We start from the raw sequence: 27,500 nt of genomic DNA, 5'->3' as shown, positions 1-27,500 counted from the left end.
CTCCCTCCCACCCACCCTTTTCATTGCACAGTGAAAACACACAGACGTTTTGCAATTTTACAAAAAAGGAAAAAGATTTATTCCTAGAGAAGTTTGGTGCAGGAGCCCAAGATCTTGGTGCCCATCCGCAGGTGAGTGGGGTGCCCCAGGGCAGGAGGATGCATAGAAATCGGGCAGAAATACCCAGCAATCAGTCAAAATAATTTTAAAAAATCAAAAAATAATATCCCATCCAGCCCAACAAAACAACAACACAAAGTCAAAAAATTACAGCTTGGTAGAAAATGCAAGAACCTGGCCAGTGACTCCCCCCCACACACACAGAGGTGGGGAGGTGAAAACTTTCCTTTTAAAAAAAAGGGTTACCCAAAGAAGTGATGATTGGGGTTCCAGATAAAATATTTTAAAAGCTACCCCAATCTTGGTGTAAAAATATATATATAAAACAAGAGAAACCAGCAGAGTGTGTGTGTGTGTGTGAAATGAGGCAAGGTCCTGGGACGTGTTGGGGGGTGGTCTAGAGACCTCCTCCCACAGGGAAGGGGCATGCGTTGCAAGCAGGGGGTGGCCCAGGACCAACGATGGCCCCCAGGCAGAAAGCTGCCCCCCCCAACCACTTCTAGGCTGGCGGCCACCTCCTGGGCTTCTCTGTTCCCCTCTCCGAGGGGCAGGCTCGTCCCCCCCATCACCCCAGCAGCAGACAGGGGGCCACAGGGAAAGGCTATGCGGGGGCGGGGGGGGGGAGAGCAGGAAGGGGCTTTGGCCGGGGTGCTTGGAACGCTGTGTTGGGCGAGGTTCTGCTGGCCACAACTGGCTGCCTTAAGGAAACTGCTCCAGTGTCATCTGTGGGTGGGATTCCCTCTCCCCCCTGCAAGAGCCCAGCTCCTGGCTGCCCCTCCGCCAAGGACCCCTCGCTCCCGCCTGGCTGCCTACCCCCTCCTCCCACATGGGAGGAAACAAGCTACAGGCTCACGTTGGGAGAAAATGGGAGATGGTGGTGATGAGAGGGAGGTGGGGCGGCCTGGCCCCCTCTCTGCAAATGGCACCGGGGAAGGGGAGGAACCAGTCCCCCTTCCTCCCAGGAAAACAGCCTCTCGTGGCAGGGGAGGGGTAGGAAAAGGGTGCTGCTATTGCTCTGGTAAGGCACGGGCGGGGGCCTGCCCTTCTGGGGGAGGGGCTGCCACAGATTGTCCCCCCAATTGCACAGTGGGTCCAGAGGCCTGGGAGCCGACAGGTCAGGGTGTGTGGATCTCTTCGGGGGGGGGGAAGGAAGGGGGGGCTGCGCTTCTTTCTCTTTTTTTCTCTTTTTATTCTTTTTTGCACATTTGGGAGGATTCGACGTCTGACTCCAGGCGGCACTGGGAAGTGGCTGAGGGTGGTGCAGGGAGGCTAAGGGGAGCCCCGCTTCCGTAGCTCCGTCACGAATGCTGGGGAAAGAGGGAGGAGGCAGTCAGCGCTTGAGCAGCAGCAGCACTCTGAGGGCAAAGCACGGCTAGACACACCGGTCCCTTAACAGCATCATCGGCTCTTTCTTGCTCCTCTCGCGGTCAAGCTGGTCTTGATTCCCCGCCCCCCCCCCCCGCCCCATTCTGTCCTGCATGTAAGTTCACAGTCCGGTATTCTAAATGCATCCACTTCCACCCACATTTCGGGGGGTGCAACACTCTCACGCAGAGGGCTTACAGGACTCGATCCAAACACATGCTCGTTCTTCTGCAACGGCAGGACTCCCCAGCCTTTGGGGACTAGCTCCGTGTGGCGTTCCCCAAGCAAGGGCAGAGACAGCAAGAGGAGAGAAGAACTCGGAGAGGCCTCATCCAACCAGAACAGATAAGCACACCCACCAAACAGGATCATTCCTGATTGGCTTAAAGCGGAAACGCTGTGCGCAGGAAGGCCAATCATTGCACCACCACAGGCGCTGGGAGCACCTTGATTCGTTACAAGGATATGTCTCATTTGCATGAGCCCTTTCATTATCTGAGGCTGCACCTACTAGACAGGAGGGGCAGCTGCGCTGGCACATTGGCCCTGTCCCAGTAAAAGGAGGCAAAGGGCTTCTGCTGCGGTAGCAGTCCCTGCCTCCCGGTGCAAAGGAGAATTGCCCGCAGGGTGTTTCTCCTGCACGTCTGAAATCTGGCACAGTAAGATCCCCTGCACGAGAGGTGAAGTCCCAGGAATGTCAGCCCGAGCATGTGAAAACACGGAAGCACCAGGGGGCAACACGGCTCCCACGTGACGCCCACAAAGACAAGGGGAGGGGCAGGACCCGAGGGGATAAGACGGAAAATGAATACCTGACGATATAAACACAAAGCAACCCCCGGACAACCGATGTGCCACTCAGGGTGTGTGTGTGTGTGGGGGGGGGTGTCATCTGAAGCCCACCTCTGGGCCTGCTTGACCCCCCCAAGGAGAGGTTCCTCCCGTTCCTCTCACTCACCCTGTATGATCTCCTCTTTCACCTTCTGGAGCTCCCGTCGGACCTCCTGCAGTAGTTCCTGGAGAGGGGGGGGGGCGTGTGTTAGGGGTGGAGACTGGACAAGTGCGGGGGGGGGGGATCCTTCATGGCTCCCTCCCCCTGCAACCTCAAAGCCTGCCTCTAAGAACTCTGTTGGAGTTTCGAAAAGACCCTTGACAGGCCCTAGACCAACCGCCTCCTCTGCCACCCGTTTCATCTCCCCGGTGAGCCAGTCAAGAAACTGAGCCAAGAGAGCCTCACTGTTAGACCCCAGCAGTTACCCATCCGAGAGATTCTGCCTCCACACACGGATGCTCCACTTTCACGCCTGCAGCCGCCAACGGAACGGTCATTCATCGGTTTGGCTGAACTTTAACTGCATCCTGATTGGACACTGGGACCTGCCCCTTCTTCCTACACGCAGCGCAGCAGCCACGCCAAGTGGGCCCTGCTGGGTGCAGCTGCAGGACGGGGGGGGGGCTGGCAGTACACGTGCAGGATGCTGCAAGGGGGGGCGCGAGGGGGCTTCAAGAGCCTCAGAAAACTCAGGTGTGGCAGCAGGGTACCTGTTTCACCCGTTCCAACTCCGATTCATCCCCTGCCCCGCTTGTCGGTTCTGAGCCCGCGATGGCCCCTGCAGATTTCATCCTGTGAGAGAGTCAGAGTTAAGAATCACTCACGGGAGCAGACCGGGGGCACCCCAACACACTGACCGGAGCCACAAGGCTGGGCCACGGGCACGTTCCACACCTCTCAGAGGTCTCCATGGGATTTAGAGCACCTCTATCCCAGCACGCTGCTCTCCAACAGCAGAGGCCATAACAAACCCACAGGTCTAGCACGGTCTTCTCACAAGAAAATCACTGCAGAATGCAGTGGGGGGAGGGGCTTGCATCTCCTCTTGCGCTCCCCCCACAACTTGCAAGCTTTTCTTGTGCAGAAAATGTCCCGGGGCAGGAGTTTTCCCGGAACCCCTGACCGTGTGCTTCTGAAGCAGGAGCAAGTGGGCACCTAGGAATCTGCTCAGAGGAGAGGCAGAGGAGCAAGAAGCCTCTGGGCACGGGGGAGAGAGAGACACGGCTAAACTGGGCTTGAATGCACATCTAGGCAGTTCAAAAGTACACAGAAGGTGGGCACTGGCTGCCTCTCTAAAACTGGCCAGCAGCCAAAGGGCTCAACCTATCCTATAAAGCAGCCATTATGCTCAGGGGTTCACGCTGATAACCAGGAAGGGCAGAACAGGCTCAGGAGGCAGGGCTACTTGCTCTGGTTAGCCGCGGCTCACCAGGGTCCAAAGGAAAACGTTACTTCCCTGGCACCCCACATTCTGGAACTGGGCCAGAGGCGCTGGGGCTGAGACCCCCTGCCTGCAAACAGGGCTCAGTGACTAGAGCAAGGAAAGCCTCGGCCTGGAGTTCATTCTCGTCTCAGGGGGACGCTGGGGAGGGTCCAGGCAGGGACCTGGGCTTGATGTTCTGGGCTACACCAGATTAGGGGTGGGGAGGCAAAGGCAAAGCCCCAAATTCCACCCAGGCTTCTCTTTCCCCTCCCACACAAAAAAGGGCCTTGGCTTTCAGGAGGGGACCAGCAGTGACCTGATCATTCGCCCAAAGGAAGCCCCCACGGGCGGATGTGCGTGGCAGAGCGGCTCCAGCACCAGAGAGCGGATGCTTTGGCCTGTTTTGGCGCAGGCTGCTGTGCCGATCTGGTGAGGGACCCTCTCCCACGAGCCTCAGCTAGTCCAGCTGGCTCCTTGGGGGGGGGGCTGTACCTTTATTAACCCTTTCTCCACCTTCCGCTGGAGACTTGACTGGGCCCGTCCAAAAGACCCCAGGGGCCCCGTGGAGAGCTGTGTGCAGGGCTCAGCCCCAAACATCAGCAGCTGCCCTCCTTTTGTCTGCACGCTCCCCCAAAGCCATGCCCCCTTCCCACTGGGATGTAAAAACCTTTTCTGCCCTTGACAGGCTGTTCGGCCCCTCGGTGCTGCTTATGCCAAGCTGGGAACGCAGCCAGGAGCCCCTTTTCTTCCTCCCGTGCGCCAGGGGAGTTTTTTACAAACTGAAGGGGGGGGTAGGAAAGACCCCCTTTACTCACTGAGAACCTCCAGATAAACAGACTACACTCTACAGAGTACTCAGCCCTTTTGCCCGATACCTAAAATGGCCGACAGGCGTCCGGGCTGGGGCTGGGGCTGTGCTGCTCTTCGGGATCACACTTTTCCTGATTGGGAGGGGAAGAGAAAGGCTGAGATACGGGCAGAGAGAGGAGCCCTGGCTCTTCCCTGGCTGTCCCTGCAGCTACTCTTACGTGCCCTTTTGGGCACCGCATCCAGGGGAGCGCCGTCCAGGAGAAACCCCCAGCTTCTCCTGAGGAGAGAGGGCCCCATCCTGCCCAGGAAGGAAGGGAGCGAAGCAGCCGTCGGCAGCAGGACAGTGAGCCCGTGGGAGGCGGGGGAAGGGAAGGCAGAGCCCCCCGCGCCCCCCCCCCCCCGCCCCAAGAAGGCGCCAGGCCAGCAGCTCTCACCTGGGAAGGGTCGTGCTGGTCTTCTCCCACGGCTTCCGGAAGGCGTCTGTAAGAAGCGGCACAGGACCAGCCTTGTGAATGCCCCCCTCTCATACACAGCCTCTATGGCCGGTAGTAGAGACCTTTGCACTCAAACATACACGGCATTGCTTCTGGGTAGGCCAGCCCCAGGGAGCGCTCAGCTGGTTGGCAGCTGCCTCACTCAATTCCTGGGCTTCCGGTGCAGACAGCCACGTACAAATATATGGCTGGGCTCATTTGCTCGACTCCTCTGGGTCTATCTCCTGTGTATGACCGAATGGTACAGTGCCCCTCCTCTTTGGAGATGCAGGCAGACATGTGATTGGAGGGGCAGGTGGACTAAGGGGACACTCTGGTACCTTTCGGTTTTAGGATTCTCTCTTCAGCCAAGTGGACTAGAAACTTGCTTGCTTGTTTTTAAATAGGAAGCAGAGATTTTTTCAGTGGACTGACTTCTGTGCTGGATACTAGACACAACAGTGGCTTTTACAACAGGATGTCTGACTTATTTGCCCCCCACCCCCGCACAGAAAACGGCCAACAGCCAAGATGCCCCCATTCCCAGACCAAGATGGGCAGCCATCATAATGCTGCAGCCCGTTTCCTCAGCCCAAGGGTAAGACAGGAATTCCCCGTCTGTGCCCACTCTAATGCCCGCCTCGCTGCCCTTAGCACCCACCTGTGGTCTTGGCACCTGCTGCTTCCGTGTCTTCCTGCTGTGAGGAAGAAACACAAAGGCCACCAACTTTACCCCACACACCGTGTCCAAAGGAGACCAGAATCTTCCAAGCCCACATTGTGACAGGAAAGCTAGAGCCCAGGTGGTGGGGGAGGGAAAGGGGTCCGAGCCCCATGGCTCAAGGGCATAAGCTTGGACCAGATTCTGTACAGCGTTTCACACCCTTCGGGTACTAAACAGACGCTAAACAAACAAATGCCAATTGGAAGTTGCAGAAGTGAGGAGGGTTAGGGTGCCCAGCGAAAGACAACCAGGTCCAGCACGTCAAGCAGTGCCTCCCCTGAGAAGGTCTCCTGCACACGCCCCGTTAAGCAGAAGCTGTGCGAGGGACACTGAAGAGTCAGCTGCAGCCAAGGAGAAGGAAGCAGCGGCAGCGGCCCCCTGTGCCAAACCACCAAGTCCCACTCACTTCAGCCCCACCCCCCGCCCCCAGCCTGAGGACGAGCCGCTCTCTTTGCTGGTTGTGGGCTGAGGATGACCCTGGAGTGGTGGAAATTCACATCCGTTCTCACCTGCGCAGGGCCTTCCTCTTTCTTTGGAATGGGTTTCTCACCTTGCTCTGCAACTTTCCTCCTACAGAGGAAACAGCCGTTAAAGAGGAACTTGTGGCAGCCTGTTCCGAGAGCCCCAAGCGACGGGGGCGGGAGGGGGGGGGATCGTGCACATCCGTTCCGCCAGCAGAACTGTTCTCTCCTGGGGGAGGGAATGTTCCCGTGGCGCCAAAGGCCCCGGAGAGTGCATCTCCTAGCAGAATCACTCTGCGGGGTCCAACTCAGGCGGCTCCAGCTTTTGGGGTCCCCGCATTCCCAGAAGCATCAGTTGGCTAAATGCGGACAGCCTTAGGAAGGCAGCGGTGTTGACCTGCAGCAGAACAGCAGGATTCGAGTCCTGTGGCACCCGAGAGGCCAGCAAGGTTTTCAAGGCATACGCTTTTGAGAGTCACCGAAGAAGGGAGCTTTGGCTCTCGAAAGCTCACGGCCTGAAAATCTCGTGGGCCTCAAAGGTGGCCCTGGACTCGAATCTGGGTAACTGCGCACTTTCCTGGAATAAGACCACACACTACTCGCCTTCTGTGGCTAAAACAGCACAGCCCCTTGGGAAAGACACACACATTGTGGTGGGCCTTAAAAGACTCTTGTCTCTCTCCTGATTGACAGGGGTATCCTGAATGAGTCTTAAAACAAAACCCAAAAGGGGAGACAAAGAATTGATTGACATTTGAGATTTTTTTTTTTTTTGCAAAGGTAAAAGAGGCCCAAGTCTCTTTTGAGGCAAAAGTCAGGAGAGGCAGATAAAGAGCTCCATTCCCTGGTGCCACAGGCCAGCCTTGATCTGAGGGAGCGTACAAGGGGCGCTCCAACACAGCCCCATAAACAGGGCCCCCTTCTTACGTGCCCAGGGTAAGGCCGATTGCCACCCTGGGGTCAGGTAGCAATTTTCCCCAGGCCAGTTTGGCCAGGGAGCCTGGAAGTGTTTTGCCATCTTCAGAGCATGGAGCAGGGGTCACTGGGTGTGTGTGTTCCGGGGGGGGGGGCGTAATTTGTGATTTCCTGCATTGTGCATGGGGCTGGACTAGATGACTCTGGAGGCCCCTTCCAACCCTATGATTTTAGGTGGGGCCTGGATATCTCCTAGAATGATCTCCAGATGACAGAGCTCAGTTCCCCGAAGGAAGCTGCAGCTTTGAAAGGCAGGCTTGGTGTTGCAGCCCCACTGGCCCCTCCCCTTGCTTCCTAAACATCCACCTTCTCCAGGCCCCGTCCCCATATCTCCAGGAATTCCTCAAGCTGGAGCCAGCAAACCTCTGGCCACACACCTCCCGACCTGGGCCGAGGAGAGTCCCTCGGAAACCTGGTGCCTCCCCACCACTCCCACGGTGCTCAGCCGCACTCACCGCCGTGCCAGCATGGCGCTCATTTCTTCCATGAGCCCTCCCCCGCCAGGCCCGCCGGAAGGTGCCACAGCAGCAGGCGCGGCCTTTGGTCCCTCGTCCTGCAAGACAGAAAGGAGGCACGGGAGCCTCAAAAGTTGAGTAGCTCCCACGGGGGCCGAAGAAACTCAAGAATCCAGCATTCAGAAGTGGGGCGTCCTAGAGGCGTCAGTCCCCATGCCTTGGGGCTCCCCCGCAAGGTCCCAGCTGCTGCCCAGGAGCCCGAAGTCTGAGTCCCTCCGGGAAGGAAGAGGAGGAAGGAGCAGAGCCTCCCCCCCCGCCCCCGCAGCCTTCTGTTGCCCTGCCAAAGGTGGGGGGAGGTGCTCAGCTGTGGCTGCCGCTGGACGGCTCTGAGCTGCTTTAGGGCAGGCAGGAAAGCCATTCTGTTTGGCACCTGCAGGGCCCCACCCCGAGGAAAACTCTGCTGCTGCACGTGCAGGGCCCTCCCCACCCCCTTCCACCCAACCCCCCCCCCAGCTCACCTTGCCCACCTTCTTGAGCTTTGCGCCTGCAAGGGCAGAAGCCAACCCGCTGGGAAGGCCCCCGGCCCCTCCACCAGGGGCCTGGGGAGGGGGCAGTGGAGGTGCCGGGGGTGGCCCCCCTCCCAAGGCAGGTGCAAGGCCGGGGGGCGGGCCAGGGGGCGGGGGTGGCCCTGGGGGAGGCGGCGGCCCTGGTGGAGCTCCTGGCGGTGGCCCCGGGGGTCCCAGCGGAGGACCAGGCGTGGGGCATGGCGGTGCAGGCGGCGGTCCTGGAGGGGGTGGGGGCCCTCCTCCTGCTGGGGTCCCTGCGGGGGCTGAGACAAGAACAAGAACTCAGTGCAGGAAGCCCGAGAGAACGGGGCCTGCTCCCCAGCCCTGAGGCAGGCAAGCGGAGGCAGGGGCAGCTCTTTCAAGCCAAGCAGCCTCTTCCCTGGCCCCAGAGCACCACTTAGTGCTTAGCAGGACACACACACACACACACCCCACCTTGCCCTGCCGCATTAATCTCTGCTAAGCCAATTGTGTCTCCTCCAAATACTCCCCAGTGGGCCAGCCTCCTCCTGTCCCTTTCTGCAAATGAGGGCCAGGGGCAGGGAGTGTCTTCCGGGGAGCTTGGCCAGCCCCGGCTGGCGGCCACACAAAGACGCCAAACCTTTCAGGCCCCTTTGCCAGGCCTTGGGCTGCCCCAAATCCAGCCACGGGACTGCAATGGGAAGTCCAAGGGAAGCGGGGGAGGGTTGGGGGCTGCTAGCTTCATCCCCCCCCCCAGGAACCCACCTGAGATCGGTCCCCTCCGTTCTCTTTCTGCCAGCTCCTGCTGTTCCCGCTCCAGCTGCTGTCTGGGAGTGGGGAAGGAGGGAGAAGAGGAAAACCTCTCAGGCACGACAACTGCTGGCTGAATCCCACCCACCCCACACTCTTGATCCTACCCCAACACTCACCTGTGGGGTGGGGGCTCAGGCAAAATGGGGCCCAGGATCCCAGAAACTGCAAAGCCACACATGATGGGGGGCGGGGGGGGGAGGAACTGCTGAGCCTGGGGCACTCCGAGCAAAGAGGTGTCTGCACAGCCAAGCCCCAGGAACTTGGAATGGAGGCAGCGGGCAGGGAAGGCTGCAGCCAACGCCACCCCCCCCCCGGCAATCCGATTAGAGCCTAAGCTGTCAGCGCCCGCCCTCCGCTGCTGGGGGGGGCAACCGGAACTCAAAGGGGGGGCATCATTTGCACCCAGGACTGAAGGGAAGAGGGAGGGAGAAGGCAGCGCCGGCAGGAGCCAGAAGGGAGAAGCTGCTGTAATTCAGGTGCTGCATTCAGGTGCCACCTCGCCAGCCAGTGTCTCCTCACTCACCCAGCCTCACTGCCCCTCCTTTGTGCAAGGGGGCTGGCAGCTGCCTACCACACAAGGCCCCTATGGAGGCAAAGAGGCTTACGGCTGCAGAGCAACAGCCAGCTGACCGGTCAAACGGGAGCAACCTGGACACATCCAGAGCCCCCAAATCCTGCTGGTCTCTCTCTTCTGTGTGAGCTCCTTCAGGGAGAGGAGGGAGGAACCAGCTGCCCCCTCCAACCAAGCCACTAGCCTAGGTGGCTTTCCAAGGGGACCGGCGCTCTATTACTGGCTGCTAGCCCTGGCGGCTAAAGGGAACCTTCCTATGCAGGGGCACTCAGCCCCGGTGATCGGAGGCAGCCTCGGGGGGAGTCCTTGGCCTCATGGGAGAACCAGCGCGGCTGGTCTGATCCGGCAGGGTTCTTCTGCTGTTCCTAAGCTGCGGGTGCATTTACTCCTGAGAAGGCACGCTTCCTGGTAACTGGGTCACAAGCACATCCCTGGCCCAGAGGAAGAGCAGCCAAAGCCCCACAGACAGAGCTTTGTCTGGGGCTAAAGGAACAAAGCAAGGCAGGGAATCCAGCTCCAGAAACCAGGGGAAGGAGAAGAGAGACGAAATCCACTCCCCCCCCTCCAGAAAAGACCCTGCTGGGGGTGACAGGGGACCCCCCCCCCCAGTACCTTTTCTGTTGTTCCGCAAGTTCATCCACGGAGGGCCCATTCTGGGTGGGCCGGGGCAGTGCAGAGTTTCCTTGGGGAACAAAACAGCCCCACTTGAGTGCGGCACGAGCCTTGTGTGTTTTCGCACAAAACCTGCCTTTTCAAATAGGGGCACGGATGCAACTGAGACCCTGGAATGTCTGGGATATTTTCTTTCTTGCCACCTTTCTACATCTGAACAAAATTTTAAGAGGCGGCCTTCGTAGCAAGCCAAAGTCCGGATCCTGTTGGCCAGCTCTTTTCCGCTGCAGACATTCCCAAGCCAGGGGCTGCCAGAGACTTTAATCAGAACAAACAAACGCCGGGGGTGAATGGCCCACAAAGAGGCTGCCCACAGCACCCCTACACGTTTCCTGCAAGAGCCTCGCCTCCTTCTCATCATCTCTACATTGGGTAAGACTGAATCAATCGACTTGCTGCCAACATCAATCACCAGCCCTTAGATGAGGCTGCCCAGCGCATCTCAGCATGTGACTGTGCTGGCTTGCTTCCTATCAGGAAGTCTGTTAACTGGGGCCACGTCCTGTACACTTGGAATACAAAGCAAACTTGCCTCCAGCCCTCATCCCAAGGCTCCGCTTCCAGGGCCAGACCCAGTGTCTCACCACCCTCGTGGTCTCTTGTCATGCCCTTCTCCCACCTAGCAGTGCTCTCACCTGAGTAATCACCCTGCCGCCCCAAAGGGCTCTCCTCCCATCGCCGAACACAGAGTCCTCACCTGAGTCCAGTGTCTCCAGCGCATGCAACATCCCACTGGCAAACTGCCCTGCTTCCTCTTTGGTGCTAAAGTTGAGCCCCCAGACCTGGCGGGCATCTCGCCACTGGTGAAAGTTGGGTGTGGCCTGGTTGTATTTCAGCCCTTTCACGATTGAACTGTTGATGACCACCTTTGGGGCAGGAGAGAAGCAAAATCCCAGTCGGCCATGGCCGGGCACGAGGAGAGAATTTAATGTGTTAGGCAGCAGGAACACATAAGAGGTTGCGGGTATCTGGGGAGGGAAGGGCCCACCCCTCCAAGAAAGGCCTGTGCTGTAGGGTAGTGGCAAAGGAATGGAACTCATGTCCCAGCCCTACAGAAGGGGCACCCACCCCACGCTATGGAGAACAAGGGGGTGCCACCTTCCTTGCCAGGAAATTTCCTTCTCCTCCGTCCCCGCACAGCCTCCTCCTGCTGCCCAGCCCCTCCCTCCCGTCTGTTCTCCTGGGCTTTGTGGGCCTGGTTGGGGATTACCTGTTGGTCTGGCTGCATCTTGCGGCCCACCACCCGAAAAGTGTTGCTGGTGGGGTTTTGGTAGATCTGGATGCGGCTGAAGGCCTGGGGCCCACTCCCAGCTGGCACCCATTTCTTGTTGACGTCATCATACAACATCACAGTTGCTCGAGTGGTACAAATTACAGTCTCACTGGGGAGGGAAGTTGGGAATAAAAAGGGGAGGGTTAGGCATAAGGCACATGCATGCACGCGCACACACACCACTCACAAAGGGGGCAAGGAACTTTTTTAAACAGGCCATCCCCACATGAAAAATTGGCAATACTTCCACATTTGCATCATATTCGCTGGCCCTGCATCATGATCTCACAGAATCCCAGAGTTGGAAGGGGCCATACAGAGACCTTCTAGTCCAACCCCCTGCCCAATGCAGGATGAGCCTAAAGCATCCCTGACCAGTATTCATCCAGCCTCTTCTTGAAAACTGCCAGTGAAGGGGAGCTCACCACCTCCCTAGACAGCTGATTCCACCTTTGAACTACTCTGACCGTGAAAAAGATTTCCTAATATCCAGCCGGTACCTTTCTGCATGTAATTTAAGTCCATTGTTTCAGGTCCTATCCTCTGCTGCCAACTGGAACAGCTCCCTGCCGTCCTCCAAATGACAGCCTTTCAAATATTTAAAGAGAGCAATCATGTCCCCCCTCAACCTCCTCTTCTCCAAACTAAACATTCCCAAGGCCCTCAGCCTTTCCTCGTAGAGCTCAGTCTCCAGACCCCTGATCATCCTCATCGCTCTCCTCTGCACCCTCTCGATTCTGTCCACATCCTTTTTGAAGTGGGGCCTCCAGAACTGTACACAATACTCCAGGTGCGGCCTGACCAAGGCAGTATAGAGAGGGGCTATGACCTCCTGCGATTTCAACGCTATGGCCCCTTTGATACAACCCAAGATTGAATTAGCCTTTTTTGCCACCGCATCACACTGACTGCTCATATTTAGTTTACAGTCCTCTCATACCCCAAGATCCCTTTCACATAGACTACTAACCAGAAGTGTATCCCCCATCCAGTATTTGTGCTTCCCATTTTTGTGGCCCAGATGTAATACTGTGCACTTGTCTTTGTTGAATTGCATCCTATTCACAGCTGCCCACTTCTCCAGAGTATTTAGATCTTGTTGAATTTTAATTCTATCTTCTTGGGTGTTTGCTACCCCTCCCAATTTGGTATCATCAGCAAATTTAATGAGTAGCCCTTCCACTCCTTCATCCAGATCATTGATAAAAATATTGAAAAGTACCGGGCCCAAAACCGATCCCTGGGGCACCCCACCGGACACCTCCCTCCAATCTAATGAAATGCCATTGACCACCGCTCTTGCCAGTAAGGATGGAAGAAGTCAAAGTCTAAGATGCATTAGCATTATGCAAACTACATTAATCCATAATACAAATAGGCAAACATCTACATCCTTCAGAGTTCATATTTTGGCACCGAAATTGCAATTTTCTTGGGAAAAAATCACACACAACCACCAACACACAGATTTTGTTCATCTCTTCTAGAACTGTACAAAAATTCAGTTGGGGGGGGGGATTTTGAAATCTATAGTCATCTTGTTGGGTTATATAAAAGACTACATGGCTTTGTCAGATTTATAATGTGTATTCACTTTTTTAGTTGGAGTGAAATTAAGTATCACTGCTAGATGGAAACAGCAACGTTCCCCTCCCCCCACCCAGCCCAAAGCGACTGACTCATCTATGTTTGGTATATTGTTTTACTTATCAAGTTGATTTATCAAAGCACTTTAAGAACCTATATGGACATTTCAAACCAATTTACGGAACACGTTCGAGTATTCCGAAAGGAGACGACTATGGAAGAAATCTCTCCTTATGTCTTCTGTAAGCAATTATGAATGACATTTGAGTGGTATTTACTGACTGATCAGATCAGACGTAGGTTACACACCGTTATATCCTATTTGAGATTATGTTGATACGATGTACACTGTATTTTCTGTTCAGGAGAGAGAGGTCAGCTCATATCGTAACAATTTATGTCCTGCTTCTCTCATTAAAGGGCAAGGTGACCGTTTATCTATTTATTCATATCCCGCAGGTCTCTCTGATTTTAGAAACTTACAGTACAATCCTAAGCAGACTTACTCCAGTCTAAGCCCATTAAAATCAATGGCCTCAGACTGGAGTAACTCTGCTTAGGACAGCACTGTAAACCTCGTTGTTTATGGCTCACTTATCTCAGACATTTAGGCTTGAGAGGATTACATTCATCTGGACATGTGCTACTTAATAAGAGGTTTTTGTTTCGTATATATGTTTGCATTAATTTGTTAAAAATGACAAAAGTTGGAATTTTTAGAGGAGGTGGGGAGAAAGCAGCAATACATTACAACCAGCCCTTGAGATTCCTGTTTTAAGCCCTCCCTCCCTCCCCAACACCCATCCCTTCATAGCAAGGCTGCTCATTTTCGTTTTTTAAAAATGCCACCCACCCACCCACCCACCCCCGCACTCCAGGCTTCAGCAGGTGAAGCTTTTCCCGTCTCCCAGGGCCAAGGGCACAGGAGCAGGTGGCCAGAAAAGCGTGCCCCGTGGTCTAACTCCAGCTGCCCTTGTGGCTTCCAGACGAAACCCTGCAGCCAGCACCACCCCCAGCCCCCGGCATGGCCACATCTGGATAGAGAACTCTGCAAAGCATCAAGTGACAGAAGCTCAAACAACCGGCAAGAGAAATGTGCCTTGGCAAAGGGGGCAGCCCCCTGCCTGGATTCCCCAGAGGCCAGGCCTTATATGGGTCCTTGGGGACACTGCCTGCCTCCGGGGAACCCGGACATCTTGCGAAGTAGCAGCGTGCCTCTCCCCCACCCAGCTGTGCTGCTGCAACACCGCTGCTTCTGTCTCTAATAACCACAAAGCAGAAATTCAGCAGAACTGCCGTGGCACAGTGGTGGGACTGAGAATCAGCACTCTGCTGGTTCAAATCCTACCACTGTCATGAGCTCAGTAGGTGGCCTTGGGTCAGCCACATCTCTCAGCCCCGCCATATTGTGGGGATAACAACAACACTGGCGCAACACATCGCACAAAACTCTCGCGAGAAGACACTGTCTTCCACGTTTTTTGCGCTACATTTCGTGATGTTCCGGAATTAAGTAAGTAGTGTGAAAAGGGCCACTGACGTTTTTCACTACTCTGAGTGGGTCCCTAAGTATCTAGAAGAGTGGCATATAAGTATATTTATTATTATTCGGTGTGTCTTTCCCTGCCATGAACAGAAAGGGAGACAGCTGCACCAGTGGAACTGCTACCTGTTGAAAGTTGGTAGAAAGGGGGCAACCCTCCTCCAATGGTAGGAAGAAAACTTCTAGAAGATCACAGTGGGCTCAAAAAGAAAAGCATGTCTGAATTCTAAATAAAAAAGAGGCTCTTGGCATCACTGAACTTTTGGGGGTGGGGGGAGATTTGAACGTGGGGCTCAATTTGAGGCTTGGGCTAATTTCATAAACAAATCTGTGGCATCCCTTCCAGGGCTGCTCAGCCTGAACAAAAGGCCACATCCGAATCCAGAGAGCGCGTCTACACTGCAAACTGTTTTTATAACGCTTCCCTCTTCTTCTCACGGAACTGCGGTTCTTGGGAGGGGGGGGGATGAGACATCTGCATACCAAGATTTCTCAGCGCCTTCTTCAGACAACAGTTCCCAGGATTCCTGGAGGAGGGGAAGCCATGCCAGTTAAAGCTAATACGAAGACAGACTGTCCAGGGTGGTGCAGTGGTCCAAGCGAAACTAATCCTGGGGAGACGCAGGTTCAGATCTCTCCACAGCCATGGGCCAATCTCACCCTCAAAAAAACCTACCTCACAGGGTTGTCACTGTGAGGCTGAGCATAATCTAATAACGATGCACCCCCCGATTCCCCACATTTGCTGTCCTGACCCGAAGGGTTCCTTTGAGTGCACAGACACAACACAGCAAAGAGGGCCCCCTTCAACACTGACCACCTTCCTCTCTGTGCCCATCTTTCAGGCTGCAAACCAAGAGAACAGTTCCAGGAGGTGGCCCAGAAAACTTGGCTATAGTATCCCCGGCAAGGGAGAGAGACACCACAGCAGCGGACGCAGCCTGGCTCCGGCCCCCTTCCCAGCTGCAAGCTCTGAGGCTTTGCTACCTAAGAGCAGACAGCCGCTCAGCTATCGCTCAGCCCAGGGGTTTCCTCAAGAGGAAGCTGCAGGCACGTGGCCACTGCCAGGCACGGGGGAACCCAGCCAGGCTGACTTACTCGACCGCAAGCCCAGAGAGGAAATCAGGTGGTCAGTGGCGCTCTGCAACCCCCAGGCCTTCTTCGTCCAGGAAACCCCACTAGCCACCCTCACAGGCAGCCTCACGGTCTACGATGAGGGGGAAGCAGGAGCAAGCAGGCGTTTTGCAGATAACCCACACTCCAGGACTGGCTGGCAGATGGCCCCAGCGGAGACGTACTTGGGGATCTAGCGTGAATTCCAGTGGGTTGCTTGCCCTTGGCCGGATTCAATCTGCACACATGGCCAGGACCGGCAGCCCACTGGAATACTAAGGAAGGGCAGGGGAGAGGGGAGAGGAGCAGCATCCCGTCCCAAGGCCCCTGCCTTCCAAAACACAGAGGACTAGAAACTTGCTTGAGTCAAGGGGAAAGAAAGGCTGTGAAGATTTCTCAGGAAGCCAAACTCAACCTCGGGTGGCCTGTGTAGCTCTGGTATGGAGCCGCGGGGCAGGGAGGCAGAATCCCACATGGCTCCAACTAGTCCCAGGTCCCATCTCCCCCTCCCCCTCCCCCCCCCAACTACACACCAAAACTGACCAGCCAAATTTTTTCAAGCTTTTTCACCATCCTCCTCTTTCAGAAGAGAATGCTCAAGGTGTTGCAACATCCGGCAAAACAGGAAAAACGAGGAGGCTGGGGGCACCCTCCCCCCACAGGCTGCACATGTTCAAGGAGGGACTGGCAAAGTTATGGGGCAGAACAGCCCAGGAGGACAGGGATGCTAACGGAGGAACCTTACACGCTCCCCCAGGTCTCCTCCCAGCTTGACAGTTCTGGGCTTCCACCAGCTCAAAACGGCGCCAGGAAGTTGGGCCTTTGTCCAGACCAAGCGGCATCGATGGGCTCGGCCCAGCAGAGCTGAAAGGAGCACCGCTGTCTCTGTTTGCACTGAGCAGCCTGGATCTGTCCCCTCTTTGCTGCCCCCCCCCGCCACATGCCGCTGCAGCTAGGCTCCTCTCCAGGCACCAAAGGGTGAAGCGGAAGCCGGAGCCCCTCCCTCCATCTAGACAGGGAGCGCCAGGCCAGAAATTCATGCCCGGGCTTCAGGCAGGTTGTGGCAGAGCCCAGCCCAGTTGCCAGCAACTGCTGCAGGGAAGGAATTTAGCAGCCGGAGAGGGGAGCTCTCCCCAGAAGGTAGCCATCCCCCTCCCCAGGACACCAGCAATTCCGGTTGCCCCAGAGAAGCAGCAGGGCAGGCACTGGCCACTCTTCCAGTGGGTGCTTTTATGCTCTGCCCTTCCTCCACAGAGGCCTACCCATTTCTCTCCTCCTCCTTTAATCCTCACAACAGGGTAGGGTGAGAAGGTGTAACTGGCCCAAGATGTGCCTGTGAACTTCTTGGCCGTGTGGGGCTTTGAACCCAGTCATCTCTCAGCTCCTAGTCTGGCACAGGGTTGCCAGCCTCCAGGAGGTGGCTGGAGATCTCCTGGAATTACAACTGATCTCCAGGCCACAGAGATCAGTTCACCTGGAGAAAATGGCTGTTTTGGAGAATGGACTGTATGGGATTATACCACGCCAAGGTCCTTTCCATCCCCAAACCCTGCCTTCTCCGGGCTTCACACACACACACACACACACACACAATCTCCAGGAATTTCCCAACTTTGAGCTAGCAACCCGACACTATCCACTGCACCACATAAGCAGGGCAATTTGATGAAGAGCAGAACGTGGCCCCGGATGCAAGATTTCAACTTCCTGAGAACTCCGGCTTCCACTTTTTCAACAAGCAGCAAGCTTTTCGCTCTCATGGCTGCAAAGATATGTTGACAAATCCATGCAAGCCACGCCTGCCCGTGTCCTTGCTTCGCCCGTGGCCTTGAGCATCTCCCAAGCCCACCTGCACAATGCAAACAACCACCTACTGCACCAAGGGGCATTTGGGAGGGAGAAGAAGAGGCAGCAAAGGGGTGTGTGTGCGTTTCAAGCGCCCTATCTGTGCTAAAACGCATTCTGCCAATAAGGTGCTTTCCTCTGCACACATCCCTGCCTTCTTCCCTCTCTTGCCCTGCCTCGCCCTTCAATAAAACCAGAGATTGTAATCCTCTCTTGCCTAGGCCACCCTGCAGAGCCCCAAGTTCAACAATGGAAGCAGGCAGGCAGTGTCCCTTGGGGGGGGGCACACCCGGGTCCGCCTCTCTTTGCCCCCTTCCCACAATTCACTTGCATAATCACCGCAAGCCATCAGCAGTTTGCAGGCAGGGACGCCAGGTAAGAAAACGCCCCTCCTCTGGCCATCCCCTCACCTCCAAGAGATTGCACAAGAGCAAAGTGAAAGTCACAAAACCCAAGCGAAGCTGTGGGGTAGCCTGGTTCAGGAGCAGGCAGCCAGGAAACAGGTGTGTGTGTGTGTCATTCACACAAGAGCTGAACAGATCTCCCCAAAACAGCTTCAGAGCCCTGGGCCAGCATGGCCCCCCAGCATCCCTTAGAACACATCCGAAGCGCAAGTCACACAGAACTTCCTGAGCTACCCCCAAAGCCCTCTTTCCTACTAGCCAGCCCCTCTGCCCCCCTCCTTTCTTGCACAAGGTGGCTCGCGTCCACTTTGAAGCCCCAGGAGATGCATAGCAGGCCCCACACCAGAGCTCTTGGCTCTTACACACACACTCCCCTGAAAAGGCACAGAGTTTGCAAACTGAAGAAAAACAGGTTGCGTGCAGTTTTGAAACAATTGACCAACAATCCGGAGAGGAGACACAATTGCAGCATCGGCCCCTCGCTTTCATAACTTCGGGGGGGGGGGAGGCAGGGGGGGGAATATGCCCTTTCGGGTCTCACTGCTAGTTGCTCACTTTGGAGAACCCTCTTTGGTAAGGTTGCCACCCTCCAGGCGGGGCTTGGCGTTCTCCCAGAATTACAACTGATCTCCAGACAATGGATGTCAGTTCCCCTGTGCAAAGCGGCAGCTTCAGAGAGTGGACTCTATGGCCTCACATCCCCGCTGGCCTCCCAGGCTCTGCCCCAAATCTCCAGGACCTTCCCCAACCTGGAGCTGGCAACCCCGCCTCCCTTCAATCCCCCCACTCCTTTTGAAGACTTGAGGGATTAGTTTCTGCCTGGCAAAAAGGGAGTGGGGGGGGGTCTTACCCAGAGAAGCGTCAGTTGACAGGCAGCTGAAAGGAATGGGCACAGTTGGGGGGGGGAGCGGGTTGGCCAGACCTTGCCAGCTTTAGTACTGGTGCAAACGTCTGGCTCAGGGCCAAAAGGTCACCCTGGGGCTCAGCTTGACAATGGGGCAGCCCCACAGCAGAACGGCCAAGGGTGGTGGTGGTGGGGAGACACTGCTGACCTCTCTCTGCCCCACCTTCCCTCTTCCCAGGCTGAAGAGGCCATAGAACAAGCAAGGGCACCTGGGAGGGCAGAGGGGCCTGCTGAAAAGCCGGAAAAGCTGCAGGAACGGGCGGAGGGGGGGAACGCAGTGGCCTCTGCCCATATAAGGGAGTTTTGAAGGATCACTACAGAATGGGGGAAATGCAAGACGGCTGCTGGGAAGGGCTTGCGGCCGCCTTGCCTCACCCCCCCCCGCCTGACCAGTGGACCTGTGTGCCCCCCAACCCAGAGCACCCTATGTTCCCAGCCCCCCTTCACAAAGCCGTCCCCCCCCCAGACTTCTGTGCTGGAAGCATTTCGGCGGGGGGAGGGGGCAGGCCAAGAGCTGACAAACAGGTAGGGCCGTGACTCAGGGCGGCTGCCGCCGTGTGACTTTTCCTGCTCAGTTTCAAAGTTGCCTGTGGGGGAGGGAGAAGCGGCTGCGGTGCCCGCCACGCCGTCGGTCGTCGGGTTGTGGCAAACAGCCAGCTGGAGGTGGGGCTGGCAGGCTCCAAGCTGCTGAGCAAGGTGGGGGGGGAGAAGAGGGACGGAAAACGGCTCTACTCCAGGGCCAGTAGCAGATCTACACACACACACACACACCCACACCCGGCATCCTGCAGAAATGGGGACAACGGGGGCCCTGGCCCTGGACATGCCGCTGGCTCTGGGGAGTAGCTGGGCCAAGATACAGGGTCACAGATAAGCAAAGTAGCTCTCCCCCTCCCCCCCCCCCCGCAACCTTTGCAGAGATACCCCCCTCATTTGCACCTCTGCTTCTCTGAATGCTTCTTCTGGGGAGCACCCGGGGCGGGGCGGGGCGGAGGGCCGTGTCTAGTTCAGGGTCAACAAACGGAGGCACTTCAAGTCTCTGAAGGGGCAGCAGAGGATCCGGGGAGGCCCTGAAGATGCCCAGGCAATGGGGGGGGGGGTTGGGGGAGCCAAGTGTGGAAGGACCAGGAGCCCGTCTAAAATGCCTGAGGCTGAGCAAGAATGCTGGCTTGGACCCAGAAAGGTTCAAGTCCTGCAAAGTCCAGCCAGGGACCTGCCACAGGGTCCAAACCATCCCCCCAGGACCCCCAGGCAGGCTCTGCCAACACACATCCTGGGCACACCTGCTTTTCTCCGGCTGTTTTTCTTCTTTCTCCTTTGGAGGCTCAGATTTAGAGGGGCGTCCCAGCCTGCCAAAGGGAAAACACTCAGGTATGCCAAAGGAAATGGGGAGGGGGGCACCAGGAAAGGCATCGCATCTGGCGTGGGAAGCTTGGTCCCAGCAGCCCACCACAGGGGGATGCCTGGGGGAGGCACATTTCAGGCGTGCAACCAATGGACTGCACGTTACAAGCCCACACATCTCTTTGGCTGTTTTCAGACAGGAACACGTCCAGGGAAGCCGATGGGGTCCTTCCATGACAGGCGGCCAGGAGCCCCTCCTGGCCTCTCTTTGGGCGGGAAAATCAAGGGCTGCCTGTCCTGACCAGCCAAACCCCCAGGGACGTGCAAGGGGGGCAAAGCCGTTCCTTCAGGTAGGGGGACCCAGCCAGGCCCCAAACGGTCCGCACCTGATCTTCAGTGAAGTCCTTCCTTCTTTGGGCTTTGGGTCTGCAGCCTGCTTAACCCCGAGCCTGAGGGTGGGGGGAGAGAGAAGCATGCTCAGTTCTCCACTGGGGTAAAGGGAGGGGGGAACACAGCTGACCCAGCATGGGGGAGGAGGAAGAGGCGCCCTGATCCTCCTGACCACGTCCACCACTGGAGAGCAGGAAAGGGGCTCCAACGGGGGGGGGAGGTCTGAGTCCCAATCCTGCCCCTCCCCCTGCAGAGCACACTTGGCGCTGGCCCTTGAGACGCTGAGTCACTTCCTGCCGGGAGCTTTTCCTGCCGCTCCAGCTGAGTCCTGCTCAGGACATCTCGGGAAAGGGGGGAGGGGAGGGCTGCTGTTCCCCCCAGGGCGAGGAAGAGGAGCATGCCTGAGCGCGGGCCACATTCAAACTGCAAACAGCCTCTGCCCAAGCAGGAGACGGTGGCCCCCAGCACCCCCCCCCCACTCCTGCACAAGTCTGGTTCATTCTCACTGCTTTGCTGGTGGGGCACCCCCCTACACACCTTTCAGAGTGACTAGTTTTGAGAGAGGCCATGATGCCACCGCCACGTCAGGGCTAGTCACGGGGGGCGGGGGGTGCTCAGGGCCCAGCCGAGCAGCCCGGCGGCAGTCTGCCCTCCTCAGCCGCTTGAGAGTTGCCAGGCCAAAGGGGCGGGAGGTGGTGTGAGGTCACAATCCAGGCAGCCCAGAACCTCCCAACAGAACTCTGCCACCAAATACCCTCCAATGGGAGTGGCCCAGGCTCCCCGAATGCCACCGGAACACACACACACTCCGTGGCACGAGAGCCACCACCACTGTGGGCTCAAAGACCTCCTGCCCCGGCTTCACTGCAAGGACACGAGGCAGTGGGGCTTGCAATCCCCAAGCCAGAATCTGACCTGCGAGCCCTCCCCTCCCCCTCTTTCGGTAGGACGGGCTGCAGGGAACTGACCTGTTATGAATGGGTGCTGCCCCACGCAACTCTCCCCTGGACTGCCGCTAGTCCAGGAAAAGGGAGCCTGCTGCGCTGGTGGTGCCCCTGGAGTCCAAATCCCCAAGGAGCTCTGAGCGAGGGTTGCCTTTCCCAGTTCACAGCAAAGAGGACACCCCTTGGGTATCTCGTGCCACGTGCCCTGCTGGGCCCGGCCCCCTCTTTTTCAGACCAGCCAGCTCAAGAGCCTTGGGAAGTTCCCAAGGAGGGCCCAAAGGCCACAGCCATCTCCCACTGCCTGCCTCCAGAGTATGGGACCCCAAGGTAGACTGCCTCCAAACATGAAGGCTCCATCGACCACTCTGAGGTGTCCTCTCCAGTGCTTCTCCATGCTCCATCCAAGCTCATGGCCAAAGCCACATCTTGTGGCTGTGGACTCCACACACCCACTCCAGGAGCGATGGGGCTGTTTTCCTCCAGAGGGAAGCCACAGCTTCTTTCCGAAGGAGTTCACGATATTTCTGTTTGCAGGCATGAAAGTGGATGAGGGGAGGACTTGTTTTTAACATTAGTCTGAGAGGGGGCTTTTTGGATTGCCTCTTGCCCTGCAACTTTGCACCCTAGAAGTCCCAATCCACTGCGATCCTTTGAGGGCTTGGGACAGGAGCTAAGGCAACAGCAGGGTTAACCTCGACTCACACACACTCCCACATCATGTACACAGTGGAAAAGGGAAGTGGGGGGATTTACTGGGCTGCTTCCTGCTCTTTGGGTAATGAGCACGCTCTGTGACAGGCCAGGCCGGGCCAGGCCGCCGGCTCCAGCACCCGTTCAGGCCCGCGGCCAGCAACTCCTAAACAGACAGCGTAAAGCTCAGCAGCTGGGAGGTCACCCCAATCCCTGGCCGGGCAACGTTTCTCCATTTTGACAGATGGGAAACTGAGGCACGAGGAAAGGGGAGGGGCTCTGCCTCTAAAAATAAAGGCTTTGCATACATGTGTGTGCACACATACCAAGCTGATGAAAAAAACATTTTAAGAATTTAAAAATGCCTTAACTGATAGAGCAGAAATTCCTGTAAGCTTAAAAGTCCACGTTAGGAAAGCCTCCCCCACTACAGATGCTGCCTGTAAGATTAAACGCAATTTCCCCACCCCCAACAAGCCCCCTCCCCTTCAGCTCGACTTCCGTATCTCAGTTCATTTGCACCCCAAACCACAGCTGTGGCACCACAAAGCCCCACAGCCACAGAGGGTGTCATAGCATTGAAATGCACAATGAACACCCCCCCATCCCAGACAGTTGGAGCATTCGCAGCTGTCAAGACAGACCAGAGAGCACCCTCGAGTAGCAAATGGGGGGGGCTTCTTTTCCCCAGCACCATCTTCCCCACAGCTGCTGCCCCTGCTCTGGTCGTCTTGCCTTCACGAATGGGAAATGCTCAAAAAGCAGGGGAGAAAGCACTCGGCAGTCTGGCAGGCAAGGGGGAGGGGAGGGTGTCTGGCCAGGGACCCACAACTTCCGTGGGTGAATCAGAGGTGTGAAGTTTTCCTTAACAAGGAGCCGGGCTCCTACAGCTTGCAAAGTTCACCCCTCCCCACCCCCATGGCCCTGGCATTCTGCAGAAGCTGAGCACGTCTCAGTGTGCCAGGAGCCAGGGCGCCCGGGTCTTGTGATTCTTTCCCCCTTTCAGTGCAAAAACTGCTTTGGGTAAATCTTGTCTGATGTACATACAACCATCTCCTGGTCAAGCAAGGATGTTGGAAGGGCAGATATCAGACACTCCTGAGTTCTGGCCCCAGCTATGCAGCAAGCAACATTTAAAACCATTTCCCAGGGGAGTCCCTGTGGTTGGAGGGCTGGCCCCACTGGCAGCAGCTTGCTTGCAAATCCTTTTGGCTTCCTCAGCCCCACAGATTCCAGCCACTCCTTACTTATGCCCAAATGCCACCAGGAATACCCCCAAAAGCCCACCTCTGTTGCTGAACCCCCTAAAAGTCAGATCTTATGAAAGAATTGGCAAGCATGTCCCTCTAGGCTGGAGTCAGATTCCCACATCCAGACATATCTTGGCAGGGGTGGGGGGAGAAATAGCTTACTGGAAAAAAAGTTCTTTGAAATTCTTTAACAGCATCTGAGATAGAAACTCAAATATGACATTTGCAAACTTTTAACAGAGACACACAGCCTGTCATGAAAATTCAGCCTCCTTAGCCGAGAACTGGAAGACAGACGACGCAACACTAATTTATTTTTTCAGAAGGATCCAGGTGGGATCTGAGAAATGAGGAGGTTTTGGTCCGAAAAAATAAGAGTGTTAAGTTAAAGACATTAATACAGAGAACAGGACTTGGCGAGGACGGATCACCAGCTTCTGCAAGGGAGTTCTCTGGCAACGGTGAGGGGCGCGTAGCTGTGGGAGATCTGGGAGACATCATACAGAAGCAAAATAGAAGAGTCCAGTAGCACCTTTAAGACTAATCAACTTTACCGTAGCATAAGCTTTCGAGAACCACAGCTCTCTTCACGGTTGCATCTGACAAAGAGAGCTGTGGTTCTCGAAAGCTTATGCTACGGTAAAGTTGCATCTGATGAAGAGAGTTGTGGTTCTCGAAAGCTTATGCTTCAATAAAGCTGGATGCATCTGATGAAAAGAGCTGTGGTTCTCGAAAGCTTATGCTACAATAAAGCTGGATGCATCTGATGAAGAGAGCTGTGGTTCTCGAAAGCTTATGCTATGGTAACATTGATTAGTCTTAAAGGTGCTACTGGACTCTTTACTATTTTGCTACTGCAGACTAACACGGCTAACTCCTCTGGATCATACAGAAGAAAGTCCCTGAAATGCTCTTAGTAAGTATGGTAGTGACAGGTTAAGACGACATCGCCCAGCCCTATCTTGTAATCATTACTTAACAACACTGATCAACTGCCCATTGAAACAGGTCGACAAAGGTAAGCACTTCTCCACACAATGGATAATTAACTTATGGAACTCCCTGCCACTAGCCATAGTCACAGCCACTGGTTTAGACAGCTTTAAAAAGGGGAAGCGCAGGTCTATTAACAGCTACTGGCTGCAGAGCTGAAATGGAACCTCCACGTTCAGAGGCAGTGTATCTCTCAATGCCAGCTGTTAAGGAGGCTTCAGCCTTCATGCCCTGCCAGCAGGCTTCCCAGAGGTTTCTGGCTGGCCGCTGTGGAACACACAGAGCTGGACAACCCTCCTGATGTTTTAAGATACTGAGCTATGCGGCAGGCAACATGACTGCCAGTCGTGGGCACTCCCCATTTCCGAGAGTGGGCAGAAAATGCATTGATCCCTGCCTGAACTGCAGGGCCCTTCCAGGGCTTACCAAGGCAGTTTGGCTGAGCTTAAGGGCATGACTAAAGCACAAGGCAGGTAACAGTACAAGAACAAGAGACAGGCCCCTGCCCTCAGGAGCCTACAATCAGCCTGCCTGTGGGAATCTAGGGATACGGCAAAGGGTAAGGCGCCTTCAGCTGCCACAGAATGAGAAATGCCTCCCTTGGCCCCTGCTGGGACCCCAGGGCACCTCCAAAACAGACTCATTTACAGGCACATGTGTGGATTTGCTTGAGGAAACACGTCCTGCTCATGGGAGCTCCAACAACCCTAAACGGGTCAGCCTGCAAGGTGTCACAGCACTGTTAATCGCTGGGAAACCAACAGGGCTCCTCCTCCCAATGCCAAACTTAGAAGACCTGCCGACATTCATTTGCCTTTGGGGACTGTGAGCCAGCGGCTGGGACGGCTCTTTCCAACTTAATTATTACCCAGCAACTGAGCGGCTGTATAAATAATGACTTCCATTTATTTATTACTAATTCAAAGCCCGGTTGGAGCTGCACACCCTAACATTTAACCTAATTTTTCAAATCTTTATTTTTACTTCATTTCTATCCTGCTTTTCTCCCCAACGGGGGACTGAAATGGCTTAGCTTGTCCCTCCTCCATCTCATCACAACAACTCTGCGAGGTAGGATAGGTGGAGAGTGTGTGGCTGGCCCAAGGTCACCCAGCGAGCTTCCACGGCAGAGTGTGATTCAAGCCTGGGTCTCTCTGATCCTAGCATGACACTCTGACCACTGCACCACACTGCCTCTTGAACAGTGCAGTCCTAAGCAGCGTTACTCCAGTCTAAGCCCATGTAAATCCATCTTCCTGTAGCTTCCTTCATTTGATTTCAGAGGAACAGGCCCTAATTCTTAAGAGAATCCAGGAAATGGGGAAACTGCAAGAAGCCCTATTCAGGGAGGGGGTGGGGAGGAGATGAAAGAGGAAGGTGAGGGGTGGGGAAGCCAAGGTGGGTGAGGGAACGTCCGGTGACTGGGGCTGGGAGCCAGAGAAACAGGCGGAACTCCCCCCAGCTACTGATCGCCCCTCCATGGCCTTTAATTCCACCAGCGAGGGGCGTAGGGCACGGGGAACTAAATTCATGTGGCCCAGGGCATTTTTGAGCCACGGTTCCTCCCTCTTGACTCCAAAGGAGACAGGGAAATGGGCCAGAAGCCAGTGAAAAGGTGAAAGCACTTTGCACATGCTCAGCACTATGACTTGGCACGAAGTTTGGGGGCTGAAACCTGGCGCACCTTAACTTTTGCCAGTACCAGTACCACAGATTTCGGAAATGGGGGATTAAAAGTCTTGAGAAGGGTGTTCTTTGGGCAACCAAGTTCACCTCAGGTGGCTGTAGGCTGTGAGCCCTTGGACTTAGTTAAGGGGCTGGGCCGCGGGGCTGCCTTGCTCTGTTGGAGGGGCAGCTCCCAATAACCTGGTAGGGGGGAGTTGCACAGCCGGCATCAAGGACTCCGCTCTGGAGCCGGTGGCACCCGGTGAGGTGGCCGGCAGTTGGCACCAAGAACGGGGGGGGGGGGGAGCTGAGGGGGAGCATCCTGTGCTCAAAACAGGGGAGTCGGCTGGGACCCCCGGGGGGGGGGTTCGGGTGTCCGCTAAACTCAGCCCCTCCCTGCGTATCACCGGCCGCTCCTCTTCCCCCTCCTGCAGCTGCCCCCAAGTCGTGTATTCGAAGAACTCCTCTGGTTGGACAGCCCCCCCCAAACCATCTGCCGACTCGGAGAGCCGCTCTCGCCCCCCCCCCCCGCCTCCAGCCGGGCCTGCCTGCCTGCACCCCTCCCCCCTGGGCCGGGCCGGTTCTGCGGCCATCGCGCCAGTCCGGCGAACGCGCCCCCTTCCCAAGCCGGGCAGGGAGAGGAAAGGCAGCCCGGGCAAGGACGAGGGGCGGGCGGGCGAGGGGGCGCCCACATGCAGCCGCAGGAGGGCTCCCGGCTGCCCCATCTCCCGGGGGGGGGGCGGAGAAGAGCAGGGAAAGGGGCCCCGGACGCCGCCCGCTCGGTCTGCCGGGGGCCGGGAGGCGGCGAGGGCCGAGCGCTTCCCGCCGCAGCTGTTTGCGCCACGTGAAGCCGCCGCGCTCCCCGGGCAGCTGCTGGCGTCGGGGCCGAGCCCGATCCTCCCTCCCCCCCTCCCTCCCCTCGGGCGGGCTCCGCGGCCGACAAAGGCCGGCGCCGGCTCCGCGCCCGGCAGGTACTGACCTCATGTCTGCCGCTTTGTGCGCGGCGCTGCAGCCGCTCCTGCTGCCGGCTGGGCGGGGTCGGGCGGGCGTTGCGGGCCGCCGCCGCCGCCGCCGCTGCTCCCTGGCCGGCGGGTCGCCTGCTGGGCCGGCCGGGCCGGGGCGGCGGGAAGCTCAGCGCTCCTCCGGCTGCTCCGGCTGCCTGCCTGCCTGCCTGGCTGCCGCGGGGCTCCGCGCGCTGCGCTGCGCTCAGGCCGGGCCACCCATCTGCCGCGCGCCGCCCCCTCCCGCCCGCTTCCTCCTTCCTGCCCGCCTCGCGGTCCCGCCCGCCCTGCCCTGGCCCGCCGGCTACCGCGGCCCTGGGCCGGCCCGCCGCC

General features: G+C 56.8%; 1 protein-coding gene across 2 annotated transcripts; it reads right to left on the bottom strand.

The window, feature by feature from the left end:
- Positions 1-47: 47 nt before the first annotated feature.
- VASP (vasodilator stimulated phosphoprotein) lies at positions 48-27,385 on the bottom strand. Of its 2 annotated transcripts, none has more exons than XM_054999222.1 (13): positions 27,146-27,385; positions 11,432-11,603; positions 10,919-11,087; positions 10,162-10,231; positions 8,931-8,992; positions 8,157-8,467; positions 7,639-7,736; positions 6,257-6,317; positions 5,685-5,718; positions 4,985-5,030; positions 3,028-3,109; positions 2,444-2,501; positions 48-1,427 (listed from the first exon to the last, which is right to left on the bottom strand). In XM_054999222.1, the coding sequence occupies exons 1-13, from the start codon at positions 27,148-27,150 to the stop codon at positions 1,390-1,392; spliced, it is 1,206 nt and encodes a 401-aa protein (XP_054855197.1). In that variant the 5' UTR covers positions 27,151-27,385; the 3' UTR covers positions 48-1,389. The 2 variants fall into 2 exon arrangements, with proteins under 2 accessions (XP_054855197.1, XP_054855196.1); XM_054999221.1 differs by having other exon boundaries at positions 5,685-5,721; positions 27,146-27,383.
- Between the last annotated feature and the right edge of the window lie 115 nt (positions 27,386-27,500).

The sequence above is a fragment of the Eublepharis macularius genome, chromosome 15 (assembly GCF_028583425.1).
Source record: "Eublepharis macularius isolate TG4126 chromosome 15, MPM_Emac_v1.0, whole genome shotgun sequence".
Lineage (NCBI taxonomy): Eukaryota > Metazoa > Chordata > Lepidosauria > Squamata > Eublepharidae > Eublepharis > Eublepharis macularius.
The sequence above is the reverse complement of the archived record's forward strand: the minus strand, read 5'-3'. Positions and strand labels throughout refer to the sequence as shown.

Excerpts from the sequence above, each read along its gene's own strand:
- VASP (XM_054999221.1), bottom strand. Across the intron at positions 11,088-11,431 it reads AGATGCAGCCAGACCAACAG|GTGGTCATCAACAGTTCAAT; the intron begins GTAATCCCCAAC and ends CCTGCCCCAAAG. Across the intron at positions 5,031-5,684 it reads AGCAGGTGCCAAGACCACAG|ACGCCTTCCGGAAGCCGTGG; the intron begins GTGGGTGCTAAG and ends CGCTTCTTACAG.